The following is a 20,632-nucleotide window of genomic DNA, read 5'->3' on the forward strand; positions in this document are numbered from 1 at the left end:
ATCGTGGTCACCACCTGTCGCATGACCGAGCGTTCGTGACTTGAGCAACTTGAATGTAGCCACTTCAGCGATTACTTGGAAATCGCTACACCACATAGTGCCCATGTTCCACAATTGTACAGTAGTATCGGTAAGACATAGCAGTTGTAGAGCTTGATACGAGTCTTGTCGGTGATTTTGTGAGAGCGAATCCAGATAGTCCATAGTTTCCGTAAGCCGCTGCGGCAAGTGTCTTGCGGCGGGATACGTCCTCTCCGTCGCCCAGCAATGAACCGAGTTTGCGCGTTCCTTTCCAGGCTTCTTCCTCGGCCCCGTTGCGGGGCTTGTTGGCGGATGGTGGCGCGCATCTCTTAATCGTCGTGATTTCCGTCTTGGACGTGTTCATTTGGAGCGACCAGCGAGCGAGAACTGCGGGAGCGTGAGTTTGGATCAATTCGACGAGTTGGGGATCATGACAGATGAAGTCCGCGTCGTCCGCAAATACGATCATGTGCTCTAGCAGATCGGGAGGCATGGCAGGGTGTAACTAAATCTCTAAAGGCTGCTTCTAGATATATAACAAACAAAACTGGTGAGAGCGATTCGCCCTGCGGGGTACCATTGTTGCTGTGGAATGGACTGAGAGAGTTCTTGCCAACGCGTAGTGATAGCGTGGTGTTCGATAACAGCAGTTGGATGAGTCGAATTTCGTCGTCGGGCAAGAAGGTCCGAAGGACTTCAAGCAGCTTTGCGCGGTCAATTGTGTCGAACGCGCGAGATAGGTCGATGCCGAGAATGTGAGTGATATCCTGGAATTTTTGGGCTTGTGCACAAACCCATTTGTGGGCCCAGACAGCGTCGGCTGTGCTGCGGTACTTGCGAAATCCTGAAAGAAAGTCGGTAACTGCAGGCGTGATTCGATGAAGCACGATCAGCGAGACGGCCTTCCGTATGGTGTTCAGAAGCACAATCGGGAAGAGGCTGGAGCAAACTCCGCGTGGTTTATTGGGCTTTTGTAGACAGAACAGTGTCCCTTTGCCGAGGTCAATTGGTTCTCCTCGGGCGAAGCTGCGGTTAAGTAGTTCAGTGAGTCGTGGAGTGAGTTCGTCGGCGACGGACTTGAGTAGTTCAGCAGGGATTTCATCTGGGTCAGCTGCACGGTTGCTGTTCAGACGGCGTAGTGCGCGCTGGAATTCGTCCGGTGTGATCGGATTGTCTAGTGCCTTAGCTGTTGTATCAGGGACGACAAGTGTTCTGGCCGGGTGGAGGAATTGATCTTGGAAGTGGTCGCGTACGATGTTGTTAGCTTCTTTCCCTCGGAGTATATACTTACCTGTTGAGTCGCGAAGGAGAAGTTTCTGGGGTGCCGTGCGAGTGATGGCGCGGACGGCCGCGTACATCTTGTGGGAGTCGCTGGTGGCTTCGATCATGGACACTTTGTCGTCAATTTTCCGGTTGGTGAGCTCGCGGCAACGGTCCCGGAGTTGATGTAACAGGGCATTCTGTTGGCGTCGCAGCACAGTGGTGCTGGCGGATGTATCATTGTAGATTCGAAGGCGTAGTTGGCGTTGTTGTTCAGATAAGTTGGCCAGGGTGGGGTCGTCATATTGGTGCTTCCGATTGCTGAGAGGGGTCTGGAATCCAATGGCTTGCTGTCCTGCCTCTAGGACGCAGTCTATAACCGAATCCCATTGAGAGGCTACACCGGAGCCGTCGTCTGCTGTGGTCGTGGGTAGGGTGTCTTTGAGGGTCTTGGTGTACAGGTCACGAGTGTTAGTGTTATGGACGAGTTCTGAGCGAGCAAGCTGCATTGCTTGGTGGCACTTTAGATGTGATTGGTATCGAAGACGGGCTGCTCCTCTGAATACGAAGTCCGCAGTGATCAATTTGTGATCAGAAGATGTTAGTGTACTGTGGTGTTGTAATTCCCACGGCAGCTCTAGCTACTAGTGTAGGTAGGATAAACCCACAACAATACGTCTACCAGAACGGTAAACGATCGTTTGGGGCGTGATCTGAAGACCCAGACTCAGCCCTTACACCGGGACAGACTGGACCTGCAAATCGCTTATATAGGCCAACCAGTAAAAATAAGAACACGCTACTAGCACGAGCAAAGCTAGTAGGTGTTATGAATCCTCGTGGTCCCAACAGCGGAGGGGGGTACCAGGCACGGGTAAGCCTTTTACCAGGGCACCGAGTATTCAACACTCGACTGGAAGAATATATGGGAGGCAACTTGCTCTCCCCAACACGTGCAAATAGGCACAATAAAGCCGTCACGTAAACTTCCGATATATAATCGGCCAATACACCCACCCACTTGGCCTTGCCGGATGAATCGCTAGTAAGCTTTGAGTCCACCCTCAGGTATAACACACCCAAACAAGCTTATCCAGACGCTTACCTTGAAGCCGGACCTCGCTCGTGTGCTTGAGTGGAAATTCTGTTCTGTTATTCGTTATGCCCTTTCGGGCTCTTCCTAATATACAATCCTAATCATGTATACAAATATCAAGTGAACTATGATCCGTTATGGATTGCTACACGTGCCAACAGTTACGTCAACTGTCCTTGTGCCTTCTCATGTCTCCGTCGAGCGTTCAACTGCTAGTCGCACCCACCGAAGAGTCGCTCGAACCGTCACCGAGTCGTAGTACCGTAGTCCGTCGGTTCTTGACCGCTGAATGTTGATCCAGCTTCACCGATACGAACCACCCGACTTGAGTGACATCTTGGTCATAGTCGGACCCCACGAACGTTCGGTAGTGATGTATCCTTGGTCATCTTGCATCGTGGTCACCACCTGTCGCATGACCGAGCGTTCGTGACTTGAGCAACTTGAATGTAGCCACTTCAGCGATTACTTGGAAATCACTACACCACAGTTATACCTGTGAAAGAAACCATGTCTCGCGCCGAGCGAAATAAGCTCTTAAAGCGCACTAAGAAAGGTGACGATGCGGCTGAGTTGGTTCCCGAAGGCTGCGACCTTTACCAACGAGCGTACATTTGTACGCACGATTGGAAGAAAAGGAGATCGCGGAGAGGAGGAAGCCGTCCGAAACAGCATATTCGGTTGACAGACTGTCCTTTCAGGTTTGTTGTTCAGTGGAACTTCGCGAGGGGTGAACTGGAAGTAAAAAAGAAGAAACGCTTACGTACTTACAATTCGCCGTACACTGAAGTTGTAAGTACGTAGTTGTTCCGGTCAACCAGCACCTCAAGCACAGCATGGTTTGTTGTAGATCCACGTTCCGACTAAGAACTTCAGTAGAGAACGTCGCGCAGGCAAAAACGATGCACAAGCGCTGCGTGAAGCTATGGCTCGGTTTAATTCAAGACAAATACCGCTTAAAATACAGAGACAGCAAGATCCAGCAGCGCTTTAGGTTAGTAGATAATACTCAGTATATTTAATAATGCTTTATTAAGACTTCAAAATAGTGGAGACACTGGCCGAAAGAGCCCCGGATTTCGAAAATATAAAATATTTAGATAAAAGTAATGCTTTGTTTGGATATGTAGCACAATTCTCCCTTCTAATCGATATTGGATATTTGATTAAATATGTTTTTCCCGAAAAATTAAGTAGCCGAGTTTGTATTAGCTTACATAGCGCACTCTTTCTGACGCGGCCAAGTCACCCAGCTCTGCTCGACCAGCATAACCATCGGCTCCCCGATATACGCGATGAGATAGGGATTGATCCACGTCGTGTCAAATGATACATTGATCATATAAAACGCTATAGCGGTGGTTATCGGGAGGTAGAACCGCACCGAGAAAAGGGTGAAGCTAGCTGCGTGTATGGCAATATCATTGTACCCACTCAAGGCGTGACGATGATCGTGCTGCTGGACTTCAGCCTGGAGATGACGAGGCGGCTTGCATGTATGCGTTCTTGGTCTTGCTATCAATTTTGAAAGTGGACATTGGATCGACTACAAGTGTTCCTACGCCTATTTGGGGCAAAACTCGACGGACAAATAGCTCTTTGACTTATCGTTTATATGGCATACAAAGACTTGGTGTCGTTTATCGCACTTAGCACGGACGACAGATGGCTTGTTTCTGCTCTTCAACCAAACGAACCGGCTGCTTGTCCAAAAATGGTCGGTCGGTCGGATAGGTTTACAAACCGCCATATATTTCACGGTCGGTCGCGTAAAGGTATAAGAAGGCGAAGATTTTATGTAAGTATTGTGTGCAAGTTGTCAGATTGTGAGGCACGTCGTCGGGACGCGGGGTGGAAGGAAGCAACGATCGCAGTCCGCATTTGCTCGCGCGTAAAGGAAAGGCCCGGTACGTACGCACGCTGCAGCAGCGGAGACTTGCTCTCTGTATAGTGGCTCCCCCACGTGTCGTCCTCCCCCTCTTGTGTTGTTGTCGCTGTGGCCGCTCATTCGCGTATTCGTCCATCGGCACAGGTTTCCACGTCCGATACATTTCCCCCCTCCTCTTCTCCCTCCTCTTCCACTAGACCAGCATGGGCAACAAGGGATCCAAGGGCGCTAAGAGCCTCCGCCCGCCTATCAAGAGCGATTCGCGCGGCTTCAAGTTCGGAAACTACGCCAACGGCGGTCGTGACGCCGGCAAGAGCGCGCCCGCCGCGCCTTCGTATCCGTCCAACGGACCCCCGCCGGCACCTGGTCAGGCGCAGGCCCAGCAGCAGCAGCAGCAACAACAGCAACAACAACAGACTGAGGAGGAGTGTACGTGGCGCTCTGTCGGGCATTGAGTAGATAGGAGTGTTCAGTGTAGCTGATGTTTGTGTGTCGCCTCATTGCTGCAGCCGATCTTGAAGACGACGACTCGGGTCCGATCGAGCAGGTGGCCATCGAAGATATGGACGGCCCCGCACGTCCGCAGACCAAGGTGAATGTAGAGGACTTCGACCTGCTCAAGGTGCTCGGCAAGGGCTCCTTCGGTAAAGTTATGATGGTGCGTAAGAAGGACACGAAGATGATCTATGCCATGAAGACGCTTCGCAAGGCCGCACTCGTGAAGCGTAACCAGCTGCTGCACACCAAGACGGAGCGCAGCATCTTGCAGAGCATCAAGCACCCGTACCTCACCAGTCTCACATACGCCTTCCAGACGCCCGACAAGCTCTACCTGGTCATGGACTACTGTGGTGGTGGCGAGCTCTTCTTCTGGCTCAAGAAGGACCGCCGCTTCTCACAGCAGAAGGCGCGTCTATTTGCTGCCGAGATTATCCTCGCTCTCCAGGAGCTCCACAAGCACGACATCATTTACCGTGACTTGAAGCCTGAGAATATTCTACTGGATCTGGAGGGACACATCCGCCTCACGGACTTTGGTCTCTCCAAGGAAGCTGTGACGGGCGCTGGCGCTACGGGTGGTACCAAGACGTTCTGTGGTACTCCTGAGTATCTGGCTCCTGAAATCCTGGAGAACAAGGGACACGGCAAGGCTGTGGACTGGTGGAGTCTCGGTACGCTTATCTACGAGATGCTCACGGGTCTCCCACCCTTCTACGACCAGAACATGCAGCGTATGTACGACAAGATCCTGAACGCGCCTCTGCGCTTCCCGTCGTTCATGTCGGCTGAGGCCAAGGACCTGCTCACTGGTCTGTTGACGCGTAAGGTGGCGGACCGTCTTGGTAGCGGCCCCACGGACGCCGAAGAGATCAAGTCGCACCCGTTCTTCAAGGGTATTGACTGGGAGGCTGTGCTACGTAAGGAGGTGCAGCCAGAGTTCAAGCCGCCTAACCGATTGGGCTCCATGGACACGAGCAACTTCGACGTCGAGTTCACTGCTGAGAAGCCAGTGGACTCGGTCGTCACTACGACGATGAGCGAGACCCAGCGCAACAAGGCACAGTTCCCTGGTTTCACGTACAACGCGGATACTATCGATGAAGACCACAAGGGCAACTAAGGCCTGCGCGTTGCTGTCGCTTGCGAGCTCCTCTGCCACCCCGGCGCTTAGACAAAGAGAGATCGAAAACCGAAGCAATTACAACAAAGGAGACTGGGCAGAAGTAGCAGGAGCGGACTTTGCAGCTCTAGCCCTTGCTTCTACAAGCGGTGGGCAAGTGGTGAGGCAATGTTTCCTTTTTCATAGTGTGTGGCCTCACTTCTTGGCCATTTCCATCCGTTGATCCTGTGTACATGCAAGACGACGAAGTAGGTAAGAAAACCACAAAAATCAATGGACGAATGAATGGACCGATTAATTAGGGACTCTTTTTGTTTGTCCATGTACCTATTGAAGCTCACAGCACTAGTTGCGTAAAGAAATCTATCCGTGTTGCATGGTGTCAGCTTTACGGCCTGCGGTTCTTCTTCTTGCCGCCAGAGTTAATGTGAACACCGGCAGCACCACCAGGGAAGTCCGAGTCTTCGTACGGGTTCTTATCACGTCCCTTACGTCCCTTTCGACCGTGCTTCTTCAATCGCTTGCTCACCGCGCGCTTGTCTTCGACAGTTGTGTCAAAATCCAATTCCTCGTCCACATTCGGCTCCGTCGATGCACGAGCCTCCTCGTTGACTTCGTCTTCAGTGGTTTCTGGTTCGACAAGGTCAGGGAATTGGGCCTTAGCGAGCTCATGGATGTCGAAGATGGTGGGGTCCGTGACGTCTGGCGGAGGGTGACAGTACAGCAGTCGACCATTCACGTAATGCCTCAAGATGTCGCGTGCTGCGCGTGAGGTGTCGGGGCCTCCCTTGCCCGTCGTCGTGTAGCCGCGGTTGCGAGCGTAAGACTACAGGAAAGAAGTGTGAGATGGATTACAACATTTGAGTGAAGTTTCGATACCCACTTCCAGGAGGGCGTAAATGCCGACAGGATCCGTTTCTTTTGCCGTCTTGGAGATAGGGATCTTGATTCCGTACGTTCGCTCGAACACTCGCTTCGGAATGCGATGACACAGGAGCTGGCACGGGGCTGTATTCACACAGGACGAGTATCAGAACATGGACGTTTACTACAACAGGCAATGCAATGCTTGAACGTACAAACATGGTCACGTAGCTGTGAGAGAGGAAGCACACCGCAGCAGTACATCTCAGCCTTCGAGTTGACGAAGCTAGGGAAGACGAGACCGGGGCAATCGCACAGCATGATCTTGTCGGACAGGATCATAGTCTACAAGTTGGATAGTAGCATTAGTCCAGTAAAAAAGAAAGAGAATAAAATCGCAAAAAAAAAAAACATAAACATTTGTACAAACCTGAAAGTGTTTGGTCTTGCCAGGGGTAGCACCAACAGCCACGCGCTGTGTCTTGTGCGAATACGTTGACGCACCCAGTAGCGCATTGATTACGGAGCTCTTTCCGACGTTGGGAAAGCCCATCATTCCGAATTTAATCAGCCCCTTGTCTTTCACTCGCACGCCCACTTCATCCAGCACGTCCGTGGCGATTTTTGTCACAAAGTCCAGCAGTTCGACACGAGAGAGAACGGGGTACGGGCTGGTCTCCTTCTTAGCAACCACCGCTTCTGCTTCCACAACCTGCGGTGCACCCGCAGGCTTAGCCTCATCATACTGGTCGTGGCTCTCGGCATTTCTCTGTTCCTGACGCAACTTTTTCGCCTCCTCATCGATTTCGTCCTGAGCCTCCTTGGCCGAAAAGAACACAAAGTCGATATTTTCCTTCTTGAAATGGTCTCCCCACGCCGTCCTGCATATCAAATATACCGTTAGATATTACCCAACTGGAAGCTACAACCATTCAACTCACCGTTGACGATCATCCAGGAAATCTGACTTGTTCACGATCAAAAGTGTACGACGGGGCGTCTCACCTTCCTTCGCGTACGCATCCAGATCAGTCGATCTGCAAACCAAAATACAGTGTAAATCACTTGATAAGGCAGCATTTAGCCTTCCTTACGGCTCGTACCGGTAGAACAGCGGGTTGCGAGCGTCCACGATCTGCACCATGATGTCACTTCGTTCACGGACGTGCCACAGCTGACGCCACACCTCCAAATTCTTCTCGAATGGGGTCACTTCCAGGTGATCGGACGATGCCTCCAGCCTGAAGCAAGCAGTACCATGTCAGCTCTGTATACACAGTATCAGCACAGCATCCCCCACTCACATGGCGATATCACGACGCCATTCCAGGAAGCTCTCTTTCTCCAGTCGGTTGAGCTCCTCGGCGGTCGTCGATTTGTCCCACTTCGGGCGACGAGGCACCTTCATCTCTGCAAACGTCATCTCCGGCATCACATTCTTGTCCTTCCTGTACTCAGCAGCACATAGTGAGCCACTTGCATCCTTCCGATCAACACGCTGTCAATCATTCAACGTACTCGACCACTTGCGGACCAGCGTCTGCCTCCTCCATAAGCATGATACTCTCCTTCACGGCTGTGAACTCTCGGTTGGCTAGCACGGCACTGGCCAGGAAATCGTCCTGCAATAGTAATACATGTACCCAGTTAACGCGTGGGGTGCTGTAGCCTGCTACTTTGCGTATCACCGCACCAGAGAGGAGCCTTCCAGATACGAAGCCAGCGCCACGGATGCATCGCCACCGTCGCGCTCGGACACGTGTTTGCCGGCGCTGGAAGCCACATCTTTCGTGCTGATGGGCGATGTCTTTTTCTGCGTGCGCATGAGGGCATTGCCCAGCCCACCCTTCTTGACCTTGGCACCTGTGCGACCCATTCTTCTTCCAGTCTACCAATGCAAATCAATGGAGGGCAACAGAAAAGTGTGGGTCACATAAATGACCGTTCACTTCAACATGGCTACAAATATCACCATGGATGCTGACTTGGCCGACATGACGATGACGCTGCGGGGCGAGCGGATCCCGCTGCGTAATGCCGTGTCCTCCGTATACAATGAGATCCGTCACGAGCTTTTGGTGGTTACGCCCACTGCGCTTTATCTGTACGGGAAGATGCCGACTGCAGGTGGAGATCTGCTCGCGACGCTAGTGGCAGAGGAGAACGTTCATTACCAGTTCGCTCTATGTCTTCCCTGGGTGAGTTTTACTGGTGACGAGCCGAAAGCGCTCTGCTGACTTTGGCCTTTATTGAAGCTGGACGCCTACTCCGTCGTTGTGACTACTTCGACGGGGCAAATAGAGCACCGAATTGTCAGGTACCAAGGATAAAGCTATGATGCTGTTATGCTGAAAATTTAACCATTAGGATGCACGCGCTGTAGTTCAGACCTCAAGACGTCGTTGACGTCCCATACACTGGTGGAAAAGGCTGGGGAGCAATTCTACACGGCGCTGGCAAATCCGCACCGACGAGAGCTCATTACTGCGGACTCAGACGGAGGGATCAAAGTGTGGGCACTACGCGTGATCGCTAGTGCACAGAACACTGGAGGGTTTAAGGGGGTGTTGCGAGTACACACAGCTGCGAATTCGGTGCGTCTAGAGCTGCTACTTGCATCACTTACGGCGGCTCTGATGCTAGTGTGATATCATTGTACATGTCCGAGTAGATAAAGAAGCCCTATTATCGCCATCTTCTAATGAGTTATGACGGGCAGAAAATCTTTGCTGCTACGAGCGCTAAAGTTTATGTGTTCGACGCAGCGTCATGTCACCGTTTGCCTTGTTGTCTGCGTGAGGCTCGACACACCATTTTCAGCGTGGAGTGTAGCGACAAAGATAACAGTGTTTATCTCGTGTTCAGAACCAATATGAGGTAAAGCAACGTGTTTTACTGGTATATCACAAGCATCTGACTAATACGTTTGAAATTAACCAGGAAAGTCTGTAAGTTCACGCTTGTCGTGAAAAAGGGGTTGCCGGAATTCCGAAAAGTCGGCGAGTTCGTGCACGATGAAGAAATTGCAGCGTTTATCGAGAATAGTCGAACTCCTATGAATTTAAATGGCACTGGCAACGAGGTCATGCTGATAGATATCTGTGCGAAGTTCACTACTGCGGATCTTACTGACTCAAGATCTGGTAATTGCGAAGATGATAGAGATGTTCAACCTGGCCATAAGCAATCTGCTATTGCGCTGCCGTTTAACCCTCCGTCAGAACGATACAACGCTCTTCATGCAGCAAGAGTAGCTGACGGACGGAATTTTGCTTTCGCGGTATGGTCGACTGGATTTTGCATTATGGAACTCCTCTTCTCGGATTCCCAGGGCCGACTGCCTTGCGATTTATTTAACGGCGAAGTTTTGAAGAGATTCGATGGCACTGAAGATGGTGGTTATATCTCCATTTATCAACAAATGCCTTCAACACAAGTGGTTGTGTTCAGGGAAGGGATCCCCACTTTTCGCTTTGCATCCCTACCAATGATCCCAGACCCTACCGAAGAAAGGAAAGAAAAAATCCTGCCCATTATTGACTACGTCATAGTAGCTGATTCCATCGTGGCTCTATGGGCTCATGGGTTAGTGAGGAAGTTCAATCTATTCGACAATCGAGGCTTCACAATTGCAGAGCCTTTTGAAGCGCCAAAGACAACCGCAACAGTGGTTATCAGCATTTTATTTGACGGGAACGACTGCGTTGTTGTCGGTGACTCGATGGGGTTCTTAAGCGTTTTCCCTCTCTTGAATGGCGATATGGAGCCTCATCGCGTAATAACCAGGAAGCAAGTGCATGCAAATGACAGGTAAGCTCTCTCCAAATTCTTTCAATATATACGCGGGTTTTATAAAAGTAGTTAAGCGTTTTGCTGTTTTTAACAGTGTTGCCGTATTGATTGATCCAACCATACATGCAGTAGCGCCTGTAGAAGGCAAGTTTTCACTACTGCCTGTTAGTCGAGGGGGTGATGTCAAGCACTGGCAGATAAAAAGAGTCTGTGCATCACCGAGCACTGATGCTGATCAAGGTTTTATATGGGAGCTGCTTACCTGCTTTCGGACCTATTCGCTCGATACTTCGACTGCAACTTTTGCGTTCCCCGAATTCTTGTTTTGTGGCTTTGATAGCGGCAGTGTTGAGTGCTGGAGGTTGCCGTCGAGTGGGAGAATCTCTTCACAGTCTTCTCGTCTTCAGCAGCAAGCTACAAACTGCATTTCAGTCGTGAAACGTGCCTTACACGCTATCGATTTGCATTTATCATCAGTTCGCAGCATATTATGTGAATCTGGAGCTGGAATTTCTGCCATCACTAGTCCACAGCCTGCTGTTGACAACTTCTCGTGGGTCTTTTCGTATGATGAAGACGCTATCATCCTGATTTGGTGCTTTTCTCTCGACTTTTTCTTCCCGCACCGACGGATTAAGGTTCTCGAGTTCATCAAAGGCATCTACATAACTCCAGTGAATGGGTAAGTGTACGCTGCAATAGTGACTGGGAGGCGAGTATATGTTACTGACTGTAAACTTGAACTTGTTATGCCTAGATTTTTGGATCTCTTCGCTTACACTAATCGATGCATCGACCGGGTAGATCATCTCGGTTCAGGGGACAAGGAAGCTGTACGACAGCGTCTTCAGCGTGGACGGGATCTCGTTGCTCAGCGGGATCTTAAGGGCCACGATAGCGGAGGAAAACATTTGAAAAAGTTTGAAACGCGTCGAGAAAACACTTCAACGGGTTTGAAGACGAGTACATTTACGCCAGACTCATTCGGTCGGAGCGCGTGGACGGCTGAGACTCCTTCTGTTCGGATAAGCATCACGTTGCCTGCGGTCGAAGACAAGGTAAATTCTGTCGGTAAAACACCTACAAATGCTTCTCCTGTAAAGGCGTTCGTAGAGGAGTCCACGCCAACTCCGACGTCAGTCAGTGGCAAGCTTCTTGAAAGCAAGGACGTATCGGGTGAATTTAATAATCTGCGAAGTGTTCTGAGCTCGTCTCCAACGCGTATAGTGGATCGACCGCCGTCCAAATTCAGAGCCCGATCGCCACGTTCACCTAAGAGCTCCTCACAAAATTCGTCTCGGTCACCTCGACGTAGCAAAAAGAATCCATTCGAACAAAAAACTGCTCGTGATGCAACAGCAAATGCTCTGCCAAGAGAGAATTCACTCCCTAGTAGTTTCCAGCAAGCGAAGCCTCGTGTGTATCGGAATGTTGTCATCCCTTTGGATTCGCTTTCATCGCAAGCTCGCTGCGCCGTTATTTCCGCTGGAGATGCTTACGGATCACTGTCACCTAGTGATGAAGTCGAGCCAAACATGCCGGGTGCTGCCAATGTCCCTGGAAGCGTTAGTGGCATGAGAACTCCTGACTTTGGAGTGCAGGAGAAGGTCGCAGTGGTCGCACTCGTAGAAGATGAGGACGAATCGATTTTGTTGCTAGATTATCAACCGGGAAGTCGTCGATCGAGACAGCGTCTATCAAGGAAGCAACCGGATAAGGAGATCCACGACACCTCGAAACCTTCCTATGAGATCCCCTTCTTACAATGGGAACGAATGTCGGAGCATGACCGAAGAGTAGAGCTTATGGCAGCGTGCAAGTCGAGATGTATTCAGGAAGACGCCAAGAGAGATGACGTCTTCGTGCCACCCATCGAAGACTTTGAGAGCGTAGAGATACCGGTGCAGTTGGGAGTACGATCATTCACGAGGTGGTTCGCAGCAACACATCGTCATCACCAGCGAATTCGGGAGCGCTTTCTCACTGAGGAATTGCTGTTTGCAGCAACTGATCCAATTATCCGCCAGAAATTAGCAGACGTGGGTCTCTCACCTCCCCCAGCCGAGCAGATCGGTCAATCTATCTCAGCTGCATGGCAAGAGTTCGTTTCTTGGTACTGCTTGGGTCAAACCTCCCGACATCAGACCATTCCACCTGAGGTGTTACAAAGAGAGCGATTGAAAGCTCGGACTGAGTATTTGGAGTTACGACTGCGTATGGTTGCTCAATCTGAGCTAGAAGTCCAAGAGGAAGAGGAGAGAGCGGGGCCTTGCGAAGAAGAGTGTGCACCACCTCAGCAGGTCTTCATTTTTGAGCACTTCGTGAAGCGTTTACTGACCGATAAGGACAGCCCGACGTCATGGGAAAACACGAGTCTGGAGACCCAGCAGAAGGAAATCATGCTGGCTTTGATGGACCCTGCAGTTCAAATCGCAGCCATGAGGAACGATATCGAGCTGCCCGACGTCTCTGGCTCGTGCATGGAGGACTTTGATATCTTGGCTTTAGCAGGCAAGTTCGTTCCGTGGTGGACAGCCAGTCGTAATATCCACCGACGCGATTTCCTTAAACGCGAAGCTCATGAAGCGTCGACAAACAAAGCGATTCTGGAGATCTTGGAGAAGGAGCGGCAGAATGAGAATGGAGAGGGGGTCATCGAAGACTTCTTCGAGTCGTACTTCAGGTCCGAGACAGCGCGACATACTTTCCTGAAGAAGAAGCTCTTCTACTTGAGACGCAAGAGTCGAATCGCTAGTGTCGCTCGGTATGGAAAACTCCCAGCGCCACTTGTCATGGAGACGTTGCCGCTCCCTCTTGTGACTTTGTTCGGGTTTGTCGAACGCGAAATTGTCGACAAGACTGAAACTCAAGAGTTGATTGAAGTCGAAGATCAGGAGGTACCGGAGGATCCCGAAGTCGTAATAGTAGAGCAATCCAACGATGACTCCATTGATAACCAACGTGAACAGGAAGAAGAGGAGCTGCGAAGACTAGAAGATGAAAATGCAAAGATCACGCTGGAACTCATCTATATGGCACGAGAAGACGCCCTCTCGCGCGAGTACAACGACAGCTTCGTGGAGAGCGATGAGGAGATTGAGGAACCATCTCTAGTTGTACCAAAGCGGACAGATTTCTCACGGTCGTACTTCTTTGGCAATCTGCCACCGCATTATCGAAAGGTGGCTTCATCTGGATGGCGAGCTGGCAGTGGGATCGATAACGGGGACGAAGAATTCGAGGAAGAAGAGCAGTTGGAGCGGGAACGTGAGCGTCAACGGTTGCTGGAAGAGCAAGAGGCTGAGAGGCTTCTGGAGCTGGAGCGTCAGGCGGAGCGGGCTCGCATCGAGAAGGAACGAGAAGAGAAAGCGTTCCAATTCCGTCGTGTACGCCAAGCTGAACTGAGGAAGGTGTTGCAGCACCAAGCAGAACTCGAAGCTCAGCGTAAAGCGGATCTTGAGCTTGCGCGTGAACGAACCGAGCGAAGCCAAATGCAGAGAGAAGATGAATACTCGTCTTGGCAGCGTGATCAACTTCTGCGAGACCAGAACAGGATGCGACTTGAGGATCAGCTTGCCTGCCAGATCAGAAAGGAGCTACGTGAAGCTGCTGCTGCGAGGGTCCGTCAGCTACTGCACGAGCAGGCTTGCATGTCTGCAGAGGATCAGAGATCTTCACTAGTCGCCAGACAACGGCAGGAGCTCGAGCGCAACCGGGCTGTGCGCTCTGCATTTCTTTCTGAGCTCTACGCTCCATTCCATCCATTTTACCAGGACTCGGCGGTTGCATCCGAAGACTTTCTTCCTCAACTTCAATGGAGACTGGAGCAAGAGCAGCTACGACGAACGCCAGTGAAACAACCAATTGGCCGCTATACGATCCCACTCGAGGAGGCTCTTGTCTTTGATGAACTTGACCAGGAGCCGTATCTTGCTCGAGATTCACGAAAGTTTAAGCTCCTCATGGGTCTACCACTGCGAACTCCAAGCAGCCAAAAGCGCCCTCGAATCCCAACAGCAGATGCCATCATCGCAATGCGGCAGCAGCAACGGCAGCTTGCTGAGTTTGGTGAAGAGCGCCAAGAAATGTTGACGAAAGACCTTCCATTGCCACACAAGATTAGACCACAGAGTCAAATCGACAGTTCTAGTGAGCGCAGCCGCCTACCAGCCATCACTCCTCACACCCGTTCCATTGGCGGTCTGACTGACCTCAAAGAAGCTTGTAGGAAGCAAAGCACAGCATCCCCTGCCAAACAAAAATCCAGCAAAAACAATCAGCAACAACAGCAGAGCCAGCAAAATCAGTCGCTGCCATTCTTTCGCGGAAACATGCTTGTACAAGGTCACGGCCAAGCACGATCAAGAGACTATGCCTAATAGTCCCCACCATTTCGTTCAGTCGAAAGAATTAATACTGCTCGTGTAAGTCTATCCTTCCATCACAACTTCCGTGGTCTGCGCGTGAGCGGCCTACTCGAACAAGAAACAGCATTAAGCGTTAGTAAATAGTTCGGTATACGTTCCTTACTGAAAAAAAATCAAGCACGCACCTCTAAGATCCGCTCAATAGGGACCCCACCCGACCGCGCGTTGTACTGAAACAAAATTTTAGTCCAACTGTCCGGGAGGGCTCGCTGGGGTGAGCATCGTTTCACAAATGTCAGACCAGTTAGATGCGGGGTTTGGCTCTCGTCTACTTCAGTCTGCTCGAAAGAAAAACTCGCGAGGTCTCCTTCGTTCAGCTACAAGCAACAGTTTGTCGATGATAACTAGTAAGCCACCATACCAAGAGTTAAATTCCACATACAAACCTCATGCTCCTGGATGAAGTCTTGATTGGCGGTAAACAAGGCAATGCCTTCCAACGTCACAAACTCGTTGTCTCCTTCAAAACGGAGTACAATGGACGGCTTTGCCGAGTAGACGAAGAAGCGACTTGTGTTGGCATCTTTCCACACCAGCGCCAGCGGTGACAGACCCATCTCGTAGTGACCTGCCTTCATGTAGAAAAGTAGGCCATCTCTGCACAACACGCGCAATTAACAAGTAAGCTGTAAGTAAATCATTGACCGATCACCACCCAACAGAAGACGTACTTGAGAAAAGGATACGTTGTGGAATATGCCGCCATGATACCTTCTTGGTCGCTCTCATAGCTCGGAACGGGCTACACATATCCAATAGTTAGACTAAGTATGGCATCAAGCAGCCATCTTTGCGGGCGCTTCACTCACCAAGAATCGGAACGGATTGGCAGGTGCTGTCATCCCAGTGGCTCCTTCTGACAGCTTATCGCGCATCCAGTACAGTCGAAACTCCGTGGTGCAGTTGTAGAGCAAGTATCCCTTCCAGCACATGACGTCCAGCACGTAGAAAGTCTCGTTCTGCTCCTGGAAAATACAGTCCAGGATGCAGTAGCCGTCGTTGGATTTGTTGGTTTTGTGAGAGCCGCAGGGCAATGCCGATGGGAACTTCTTCAAGATACTCCCTGACGGGATCCGAGCAATGGTATTACCTCTACACATAGCCACAGACAGTAAATCAATGAGTAACCTCCATCCGTACCCGCTAATTACGCAACTGGAGCGTACCCGTTGGCCACCACGAGACACCGCTTGCCCTCCGGACGCGGCAGAACATACCAGCCCTCACCCAGCAAGCTGCCATTGCCGTTGAGGTCCTTGGGGATGTCAATAAGCCACTCAGGTGTCATCAATTGCTTGGAGAAATGTTCACGTCGCTGTTTAACGCGCTCTTCACGGGTCCGGCGCTTGGATGTAGCGGATATGACGCCATCCATAGGTTGCGCGTCTTCTCCTCCATGGGGCGACGGTGGCTCCTGTTGCTGCGCCAGCTGTCTCGCATGTGCTGTGAGGTCTCGACGAGCCTGTCGTTGCTGCGCTAGCGTCTCTCGGCGCCGCGCAGCTGCGTCCTTAGTCCAGGGCTGTCGCTTTATTGCAGTGCGCCTTAGCATTATCGAAATGAAAATGTAGCCATATCAGCATTTGTTTTGGAGTTGCGTACATAAAATACAAACCATCACTTCACAGAAGACAAGCATGAGTGCGGAGGCGGCGACGACGGAGGTGGTGCTGGCGCGCGAGTGCGAGTACCGCGTGGAAGTACCGCCACAAACAGAAGTGGGTATCAAGCTTAAGAGTGGATCGGCCGAGCTCTTTGGCGTGGAGCTGGCCATTGATCATGAGTACGTGTTACGTGATCGCAAAGTGGCTATTTTCACATGGTATGGCTGCACGCTGGAGGTGCGTGGCGCTCCCGAGGAGGCCTACACGTCAGAGGAGACGCCTATGGACAGCTACCTTAACATCCACGCTCAGCTGCAGCGTCGTCGCGAACTGTCCAAGGTTAAACATGCCGCTGGCCCACGGGTGCTTGTCTGTGGACCCGTGGACAGCGGTAAGTCCACGCTCACGCAGATCCTCGCCAACTACGCTCTGCGTCTAGGCGAAAAGCCCACGCTCGTGGAGTTGGATGTGGGTCAAGGCTGCCTGAGCGTCCCGGGAACGCTCTCGGCGTCGCCGCTGGACATGAACTCGCTCAGTATTGAGGAGGACTTCATCCTGACCAATCCACTAGCCTACTTCTACGGCCACACTGCGTCTTCTGAAAACATCGAGCTCTTCCGCTACCAGCAGCACCAACTGGCTAGGGCAGTGAAGAGAAGATTGGCTAATGATGGGGAAGTAAACGCGTCTGGGTGCGTCATCAACACTTGCGGCTGGGTGGACGGCGCAGGCTTTGACCTACTGGTGCACGCCATCAAGGACTTCGACGTCGACGTTGTGCTGGTCATCGGTCAGGATAGACTCTACAGCCGCCTACAAAGCGCGCTGACGGGTGCGAACGCGAATGGCGTGGATAGGTCCATCGTCAAGCTGTCGCGGTCGGGTGGAGTGGTCCCGCTAAACAGCAAAATGCGCTCGGCGGCGCGTATCAGCTGCATTCGCGAATACTTTTACGGTGCTCACTCGCTGAGTCTAGCAATCCCCACGCTGTCGCCCTGTATCAATGAGTTCTCGTTCGATGACGTTTCATTCTTCGCGATTAAAGGTACGCGGTGGTATGTTTAAGATTTGAGTGGGCTACTACTGACGTATTTAATGCTACCGTGCACAGACATGAAGGTGTCGGACGTGATGCTTCCAGTGGGTCAAGTGGAGACGCAGACCGACCGCCTGCGCGTGGTGTCCGTGGAGAAAACGGCTGACCTTGGGCACTCGTTGGCGGCTGTTGCACACCCGCGACACGGCCAAGACGCTTCCTCCTTCTCGTCAGCAGACCTCTCGTGGCTCCTAGGAGCCCCTGCAGCAGGCTTCGTGTTCATGTACGTGTGTGCCAGTGATATGATTGCATTGATAAGACTTTCCTTACATTTTTTTGCACTTGTTTTGTTGTTCAGTAAGGAGGTTCGAGTGGCCGAACAAAAGCTGGTGCTGCTTGTGCCGTCACCGGGTCCGCTGCCTTCGCGCAATCTGTTGGTGGGCTCTATCAAATGGATGGAGTAGATTTTCACCCAAATACAGTTAGCTTCTAGTGAACGAGTTCGCATTATTACGTGCCGTCATCTCATACTACTCGGATGCTGGCCAGTTTTTGGAGTACCCGAGGAGTAACAGGATACAAAACTTGCACGACACTTGCGTCTGACACTTCGACTTACAGTCCCCAGCCTTGGTCGGGTCTATTCTGTCGGTACCACTGACCACCACCCACGTCGAGGGCACGATCAAACTCTCCAGCACTGGCGACAATCTTGACAATGTGCTTGTACATTTCCACATTCGTGTCTTCATCCAGTCTCCCAGTCATCTCATCATACATCGTCACAGCAGCACGCCAGTCCCCCTCACGCTCGCACGACGACACAGCCAACACGAGCAGTTGTGTATGAACAGCCATCGACATATTGGTCGGCAAACTACTGTAGATCGCAAGCACAGTCTCGTGATCCTCAAGCTCCACGGCCGAGCGCATCGCCAGCACGTAGACAGCATCATTTGGGTATTCCAGCAACGAGTTCTGCCCTTTAGACTCGCGAGTTTCCAGGTACAGATTAAACATCGCCAGCACATCCGAGTGGCGTTTGTTCTTGGCCAGATACTTTATGAACGCAGTGAATGCGAAGGTGGACACTAAGCCGTCCGTCTCCATCATCTTGTGCAGATAAGCCGACGCCGCCGCGTACTTGTCAGCAGCTAGGAAGACTTCAAGCATGTGGTGGTGCGTAACGGATGAAAGAGGTTGGCCACGATCAGCGAACTCAGCCAGGATCGCCACTGCCGTCTTGTCATCCTTTAGACCTTCACACGCACGAATCAGGAAGTTGAGAGACTTGGAGCTTTTTGCTCGGCGTCGGCAGTTCCTGTTCTTCCGCCACAAATCCACGATGGCCTTATAATCCTTCGCATTGTAGTACACAGACATAAGCACCTCAAAGTGCCAGCGATCCAGGGAAACATGTTGCTCATCCACTGAAAACGCATCCTTGCCTTGAGTCGCTTGTGACCAGTAGTGCTGGGCCAGTACCACATCGCCGTTCAAAGCGCAGCCCTCCAATAGAACGTTGAGCGTGATAGAATCCCACTTGATACCAGCTTCGCTCATCAGTGACAAAATAAAAGGAAACATGTCCAGTCTCCGTGAGCGTACTGCAGCAAGTAGCAGCGAGTTGTAAGTGACGATATCTGGGGAAATTGTAGCTTGACTCCGCATGTCTTCGAAGACTTCAAGCGCCTTCTCCATGTTGCGAGTATTGCCATAGGCCGAGATCATGCAGTTGTACGAGTACGTCGAGGGTACAGCGTGATTCTCCACCACTTTGAAGATGCGGCGAAGTTGTGTCACGTCCGAAGTCCGTGCGCAGGAGCTAAGAGCGGCGTTGCAGACGTTATCACCCGGATAAACTCCGTCTTCTAGTAACAACTTGAAGAGTCTGGAAGCATAGTGATGCTGGCGATTGCGCGAACATGAGATAATTGCACACGTGAACACCTCAGTCTTGTGTGCGTCGTCCATGTATGGAATAGAGTTCACAAGCTCCACGATCTCCTCCCAGCGTTCCATTCGCGCATACGCCAGGATCATTGCGCCGTACGTGCGTGCATTAGGCTGTACGTTAGAGGATATCATCTCGTTCAGCAACGTCAGAGCCATGGGGGCATCGTACTTGCCGCCGCGAGCGCAGGCGTGGATGGCACTAGTGAAAGTAATCACGTCTGGTGCTAAGTTGAAGTGCTTGGCGATCTCCAGCACCCCCAGAGCCACCTGTGGATTACCCATTCTGGCACTCGCTGCTGCAACGCGGTTGAGACGGTCGCGGTTGGGCACCTTAATCTGGTTACGCAGCACATCGAGCGCCATTTTGCTGCGATTCATCTTGATGAGCGTGCAGACGATCATGACCAGCTCTTGGTCCGTCCAATTGTTGTTCAGGATCGGGAACTCATCCATATACTTGCGCAGCATCGCCGAGACCTTGTTAGAGCTCATTCCCTCAGTCAGCAGCACGCGGAAGGACACACGATCCATATCTGCCCACCACTTGTTGCCCTTGCCCTTCTTCCGGCGGTATCGGTTCTTCTTGGGCGACTGCTTCCAGATCGCAGAGCTGGGTCCGTTGCTCTGCGCTGCGTCTCGAGTCCCCGGCGAGTGCGTACTCATGAGGTTGAAACTCTTGGTACTAGTCGTAGTCTTACGGCTCTGGGGCTTGTCCAGGGACTCGGTGGGAGTGGCGCTATCCTCGTTGTTGAAGCTGACTGCGTGAGTAGATGCACTGGGCGCTTGTGTCGAAAGGTTATGCGCCAGTATCCGCGGGGGCGACTGAGATGACCAGCGAGCCATTCGCCACAGCGAGCGCCGCGCTTGCTGCACCACCATCGGTTGCATCATCAGAATCTCCAAATGTGGGGACAGTGAGGATCGACTGGCGCTCAGTATGGTCGCAGTTCTATGGCACCTAAAAACGGCCTTTTTATCTCAAGGGCAAATGTAGCCACGACTCAAATAAATAATACGTATCACAAACTTTAGAAATGAGTCGTTAGAAATCGTGAAGAAATAGTTTAGAA

General features: G+C 51.6%; 7 protein-coding genes across 23 annotated transcripts; 3 read left to right on the forward strand and 4 right to left on the reverse strand.

Moving 5' to 3' along the window:
- Window positions 1–4,381: 4,381 nt before the first annotated feature.
- Window positions 4,382–4,717, reverse strand: PPTG_24023 (hypothetical protein; the record flags this gene model as incomplete). Its single annotated transcript, XM_008914714.1, has 1 exon — window positions 4,382–4,717. One exon carries the CDS (start codon window positions 4,715–4,717, stop codon window positions 4,382–4,384), a length of 336 nt encoding a protein of 111 aa, XP_008912962.1.
- A 29-nt stretch (window positions 4,718–4,746) lies between these two features.
- Window positions 4,747–5,886, forward strand: PPTG_17096 (AGC protein kinase; the record flags this gene model as incomplete). Its single annotated transcript, XM_008914715.1, has 1 exon — window positions 4,747–5,886. The coding sequence occupies one exon, from the start codon at window positions 4,747–4,749 to the stop codon at window positions 5,884–5,886; it is 1,140 nt and encodes a 379-aa protein (XP_008912963.1).
- A 274-nt stretch (window positions 5,887–6,160) lies between these two features.
- Window positions 6,161–8,660, reverse strand: PPTG_17097 (hypothetical protein). 10 transcript variants are annotated; one of them, XM_008914716.1, is made up of 9 exons: window positions 8,444–8,660; window positions 8,269–8,372; window positions 8,055–8,198; window positions 7,854–7,991; window positions 7,692–7,787; window positions 7,181–7,631; window positions 6,966–7,095; window positions 6,770–6,894; window positions 6,161–6,712 (listed from the first exon to the last, which is right to left on the reverse strand). In XM_008914716.1, the coding sequence occupies exons 1-9, from the start codon at window positions 8,624–8,626 to the stop codon at window positions 6,275–6,277; spliced, it is 1,809 nt and encodes a 602-aa protein (XP_008912964.1). In that variant the 5' UTR covers window positions 8,627–8,660; the 3' UTR covers window positions 6,161–6,274. The 10 variants fall into 10 exon arrangements, with proteins under 10 accessions (XP_008912964.1, XP_008912968.1, XP_008912969.1 ...); XM_008914720.1 differs by having other exon boundaries at window positions 6,161–6,894; XM_008914721.1 differs by having other exon boundaries at window positions 6,770–7,095.
- A 38-nt stretch (window positions 8,661–8,698) lies between these two features.
- On the forward strand, window positions 8,699–15,130 carry PPTG_17098 (hypothetical protein). 4 transcript variants are annotated; one of them, XM_008914726.1, is made up of 7 exons: window positions 8,699–8,948; window positions 9,006–9,067; window positions 9,134–9,344; window positions 9,422–9,627; window positions 9,691–10,560; window positions 10,637–11,224; window positions 11,300–15,130. In XM_008914726.1, the coding sequence occupies exons 1-7, from the start codon at window positions 8,706–8,708 to the stop codon at window positions 14,919–14,921; spliced, it is 5,802 nt and encodes a 1,933-aa protein (XP_008912974.1). In that variant the 5' UTR covers window positions 8,699–8,705; the 3' UTR covers window positions 14,922–15,130. The 4 variants fall into 4 exon arrangements, with proteins under 4 accessions (XP_008912974.1, XP_008912977.1, XP_008912976.1 ...); XM_008914729.1 differs by having other exon boundaries at window positions 8,699–9,067; XM_008914728.1 differs by having other exon boundaries at window positions 9,134–9,627.
- PPTG_17099 (hypothetical protein) lies at window positions 11,207–16,538 on the reverse strand. 5 transcript variants are annotated; one of them, XM_008914733.1, is made up of 8 exons: window positions 16,136–16,538; window positions 15,779–16,061; window positions 15,641–15,711; window positions 15,356–15,566; window positions 15,095–15,286; window positions 14,932–15,014; window positions 14,710–14,790; window positions 11,207–14,642 (listed from the first exon to the last, which is right to left on the reverse strand). In XM_008914733.1, the coding sequence occupies exons 1-6, from the start codon at window positions 16,516–16,518 to the stop codon at window positions 14,973–14,975; spliced, it is 1,182 nt and encodes a 393-aa protein (XP_008912981.1). In that variant the 5' UTR covers window positions 16,519–16,538; the 3' UTR covers window positions 11,207–14,642; window positions 14,710–14,790; window positions 14,932–14,972. The 5 variants fall into 5 exon arrangements, with proteins under 5 accessions (XP_008912981.1, XP_008912980.1, XP_008912979.1 ...); XM_008914732.1 differs by having other exon boundaries at window positions 11,207–14,790; XM_008914731.1 differs by having other exon boundaries at window positions 14,710–15,014.
- Window positions 16,539–16,579: 41 nt separating this feature from the next.
- On the forward strand, window positions 16,580–18,128 carry PPTG_17100 (hypothetical protein). Its single transcript, XM_008914735.1, has 3 exons — window positions 16,580–17,615; window positions 17,682–17,889; window positions 17,965–18,128. Exons 1-3 carry the CDS (start codon window positions 16,604–16,606, stop codon window positions 18,068–18,070), a joined length of 1,326 nt encoding a protein of 441 aa, XP_008912983.1. The 5' UTR covers window positions 16,580–16,603; the 3' UTR covers window positions 18,071–18,128.
- On the reverse strand, window positions 17,329–20,463 carry PPTG_17101 (hypothetical protein). The gene has a single exon (XM_008914736.1). The coding sequence runs from the start codon at window positions 20,451–20,453 to the stop codon at window positions 18,222–18,224; it is 2,232 nt and encodes a 743-aa protein (XP_008912984.1). The 5' UTR covers window positions 20,454–20,463; the 3' UTR covers window positions 17,329–18,221.
- Between the last annotated feature and the right edge of the window lie 169 nt (window positions 20,464–20,632).

Source organism: Phytophthora parasitica (genome assembly GCF_000247585.1).
Source record: "Phytophthora parasitica INRA-310 unplaced genomic scaffold supercont2.63, whole genome shotgun sequence".
Classification (NCBI taxonomy): Eukaryota; Oomycota; class Peronosporomycetes; order Peronosporales; family Peronosporaceae; genus Phytophthora; species Phytophthora nicotianae.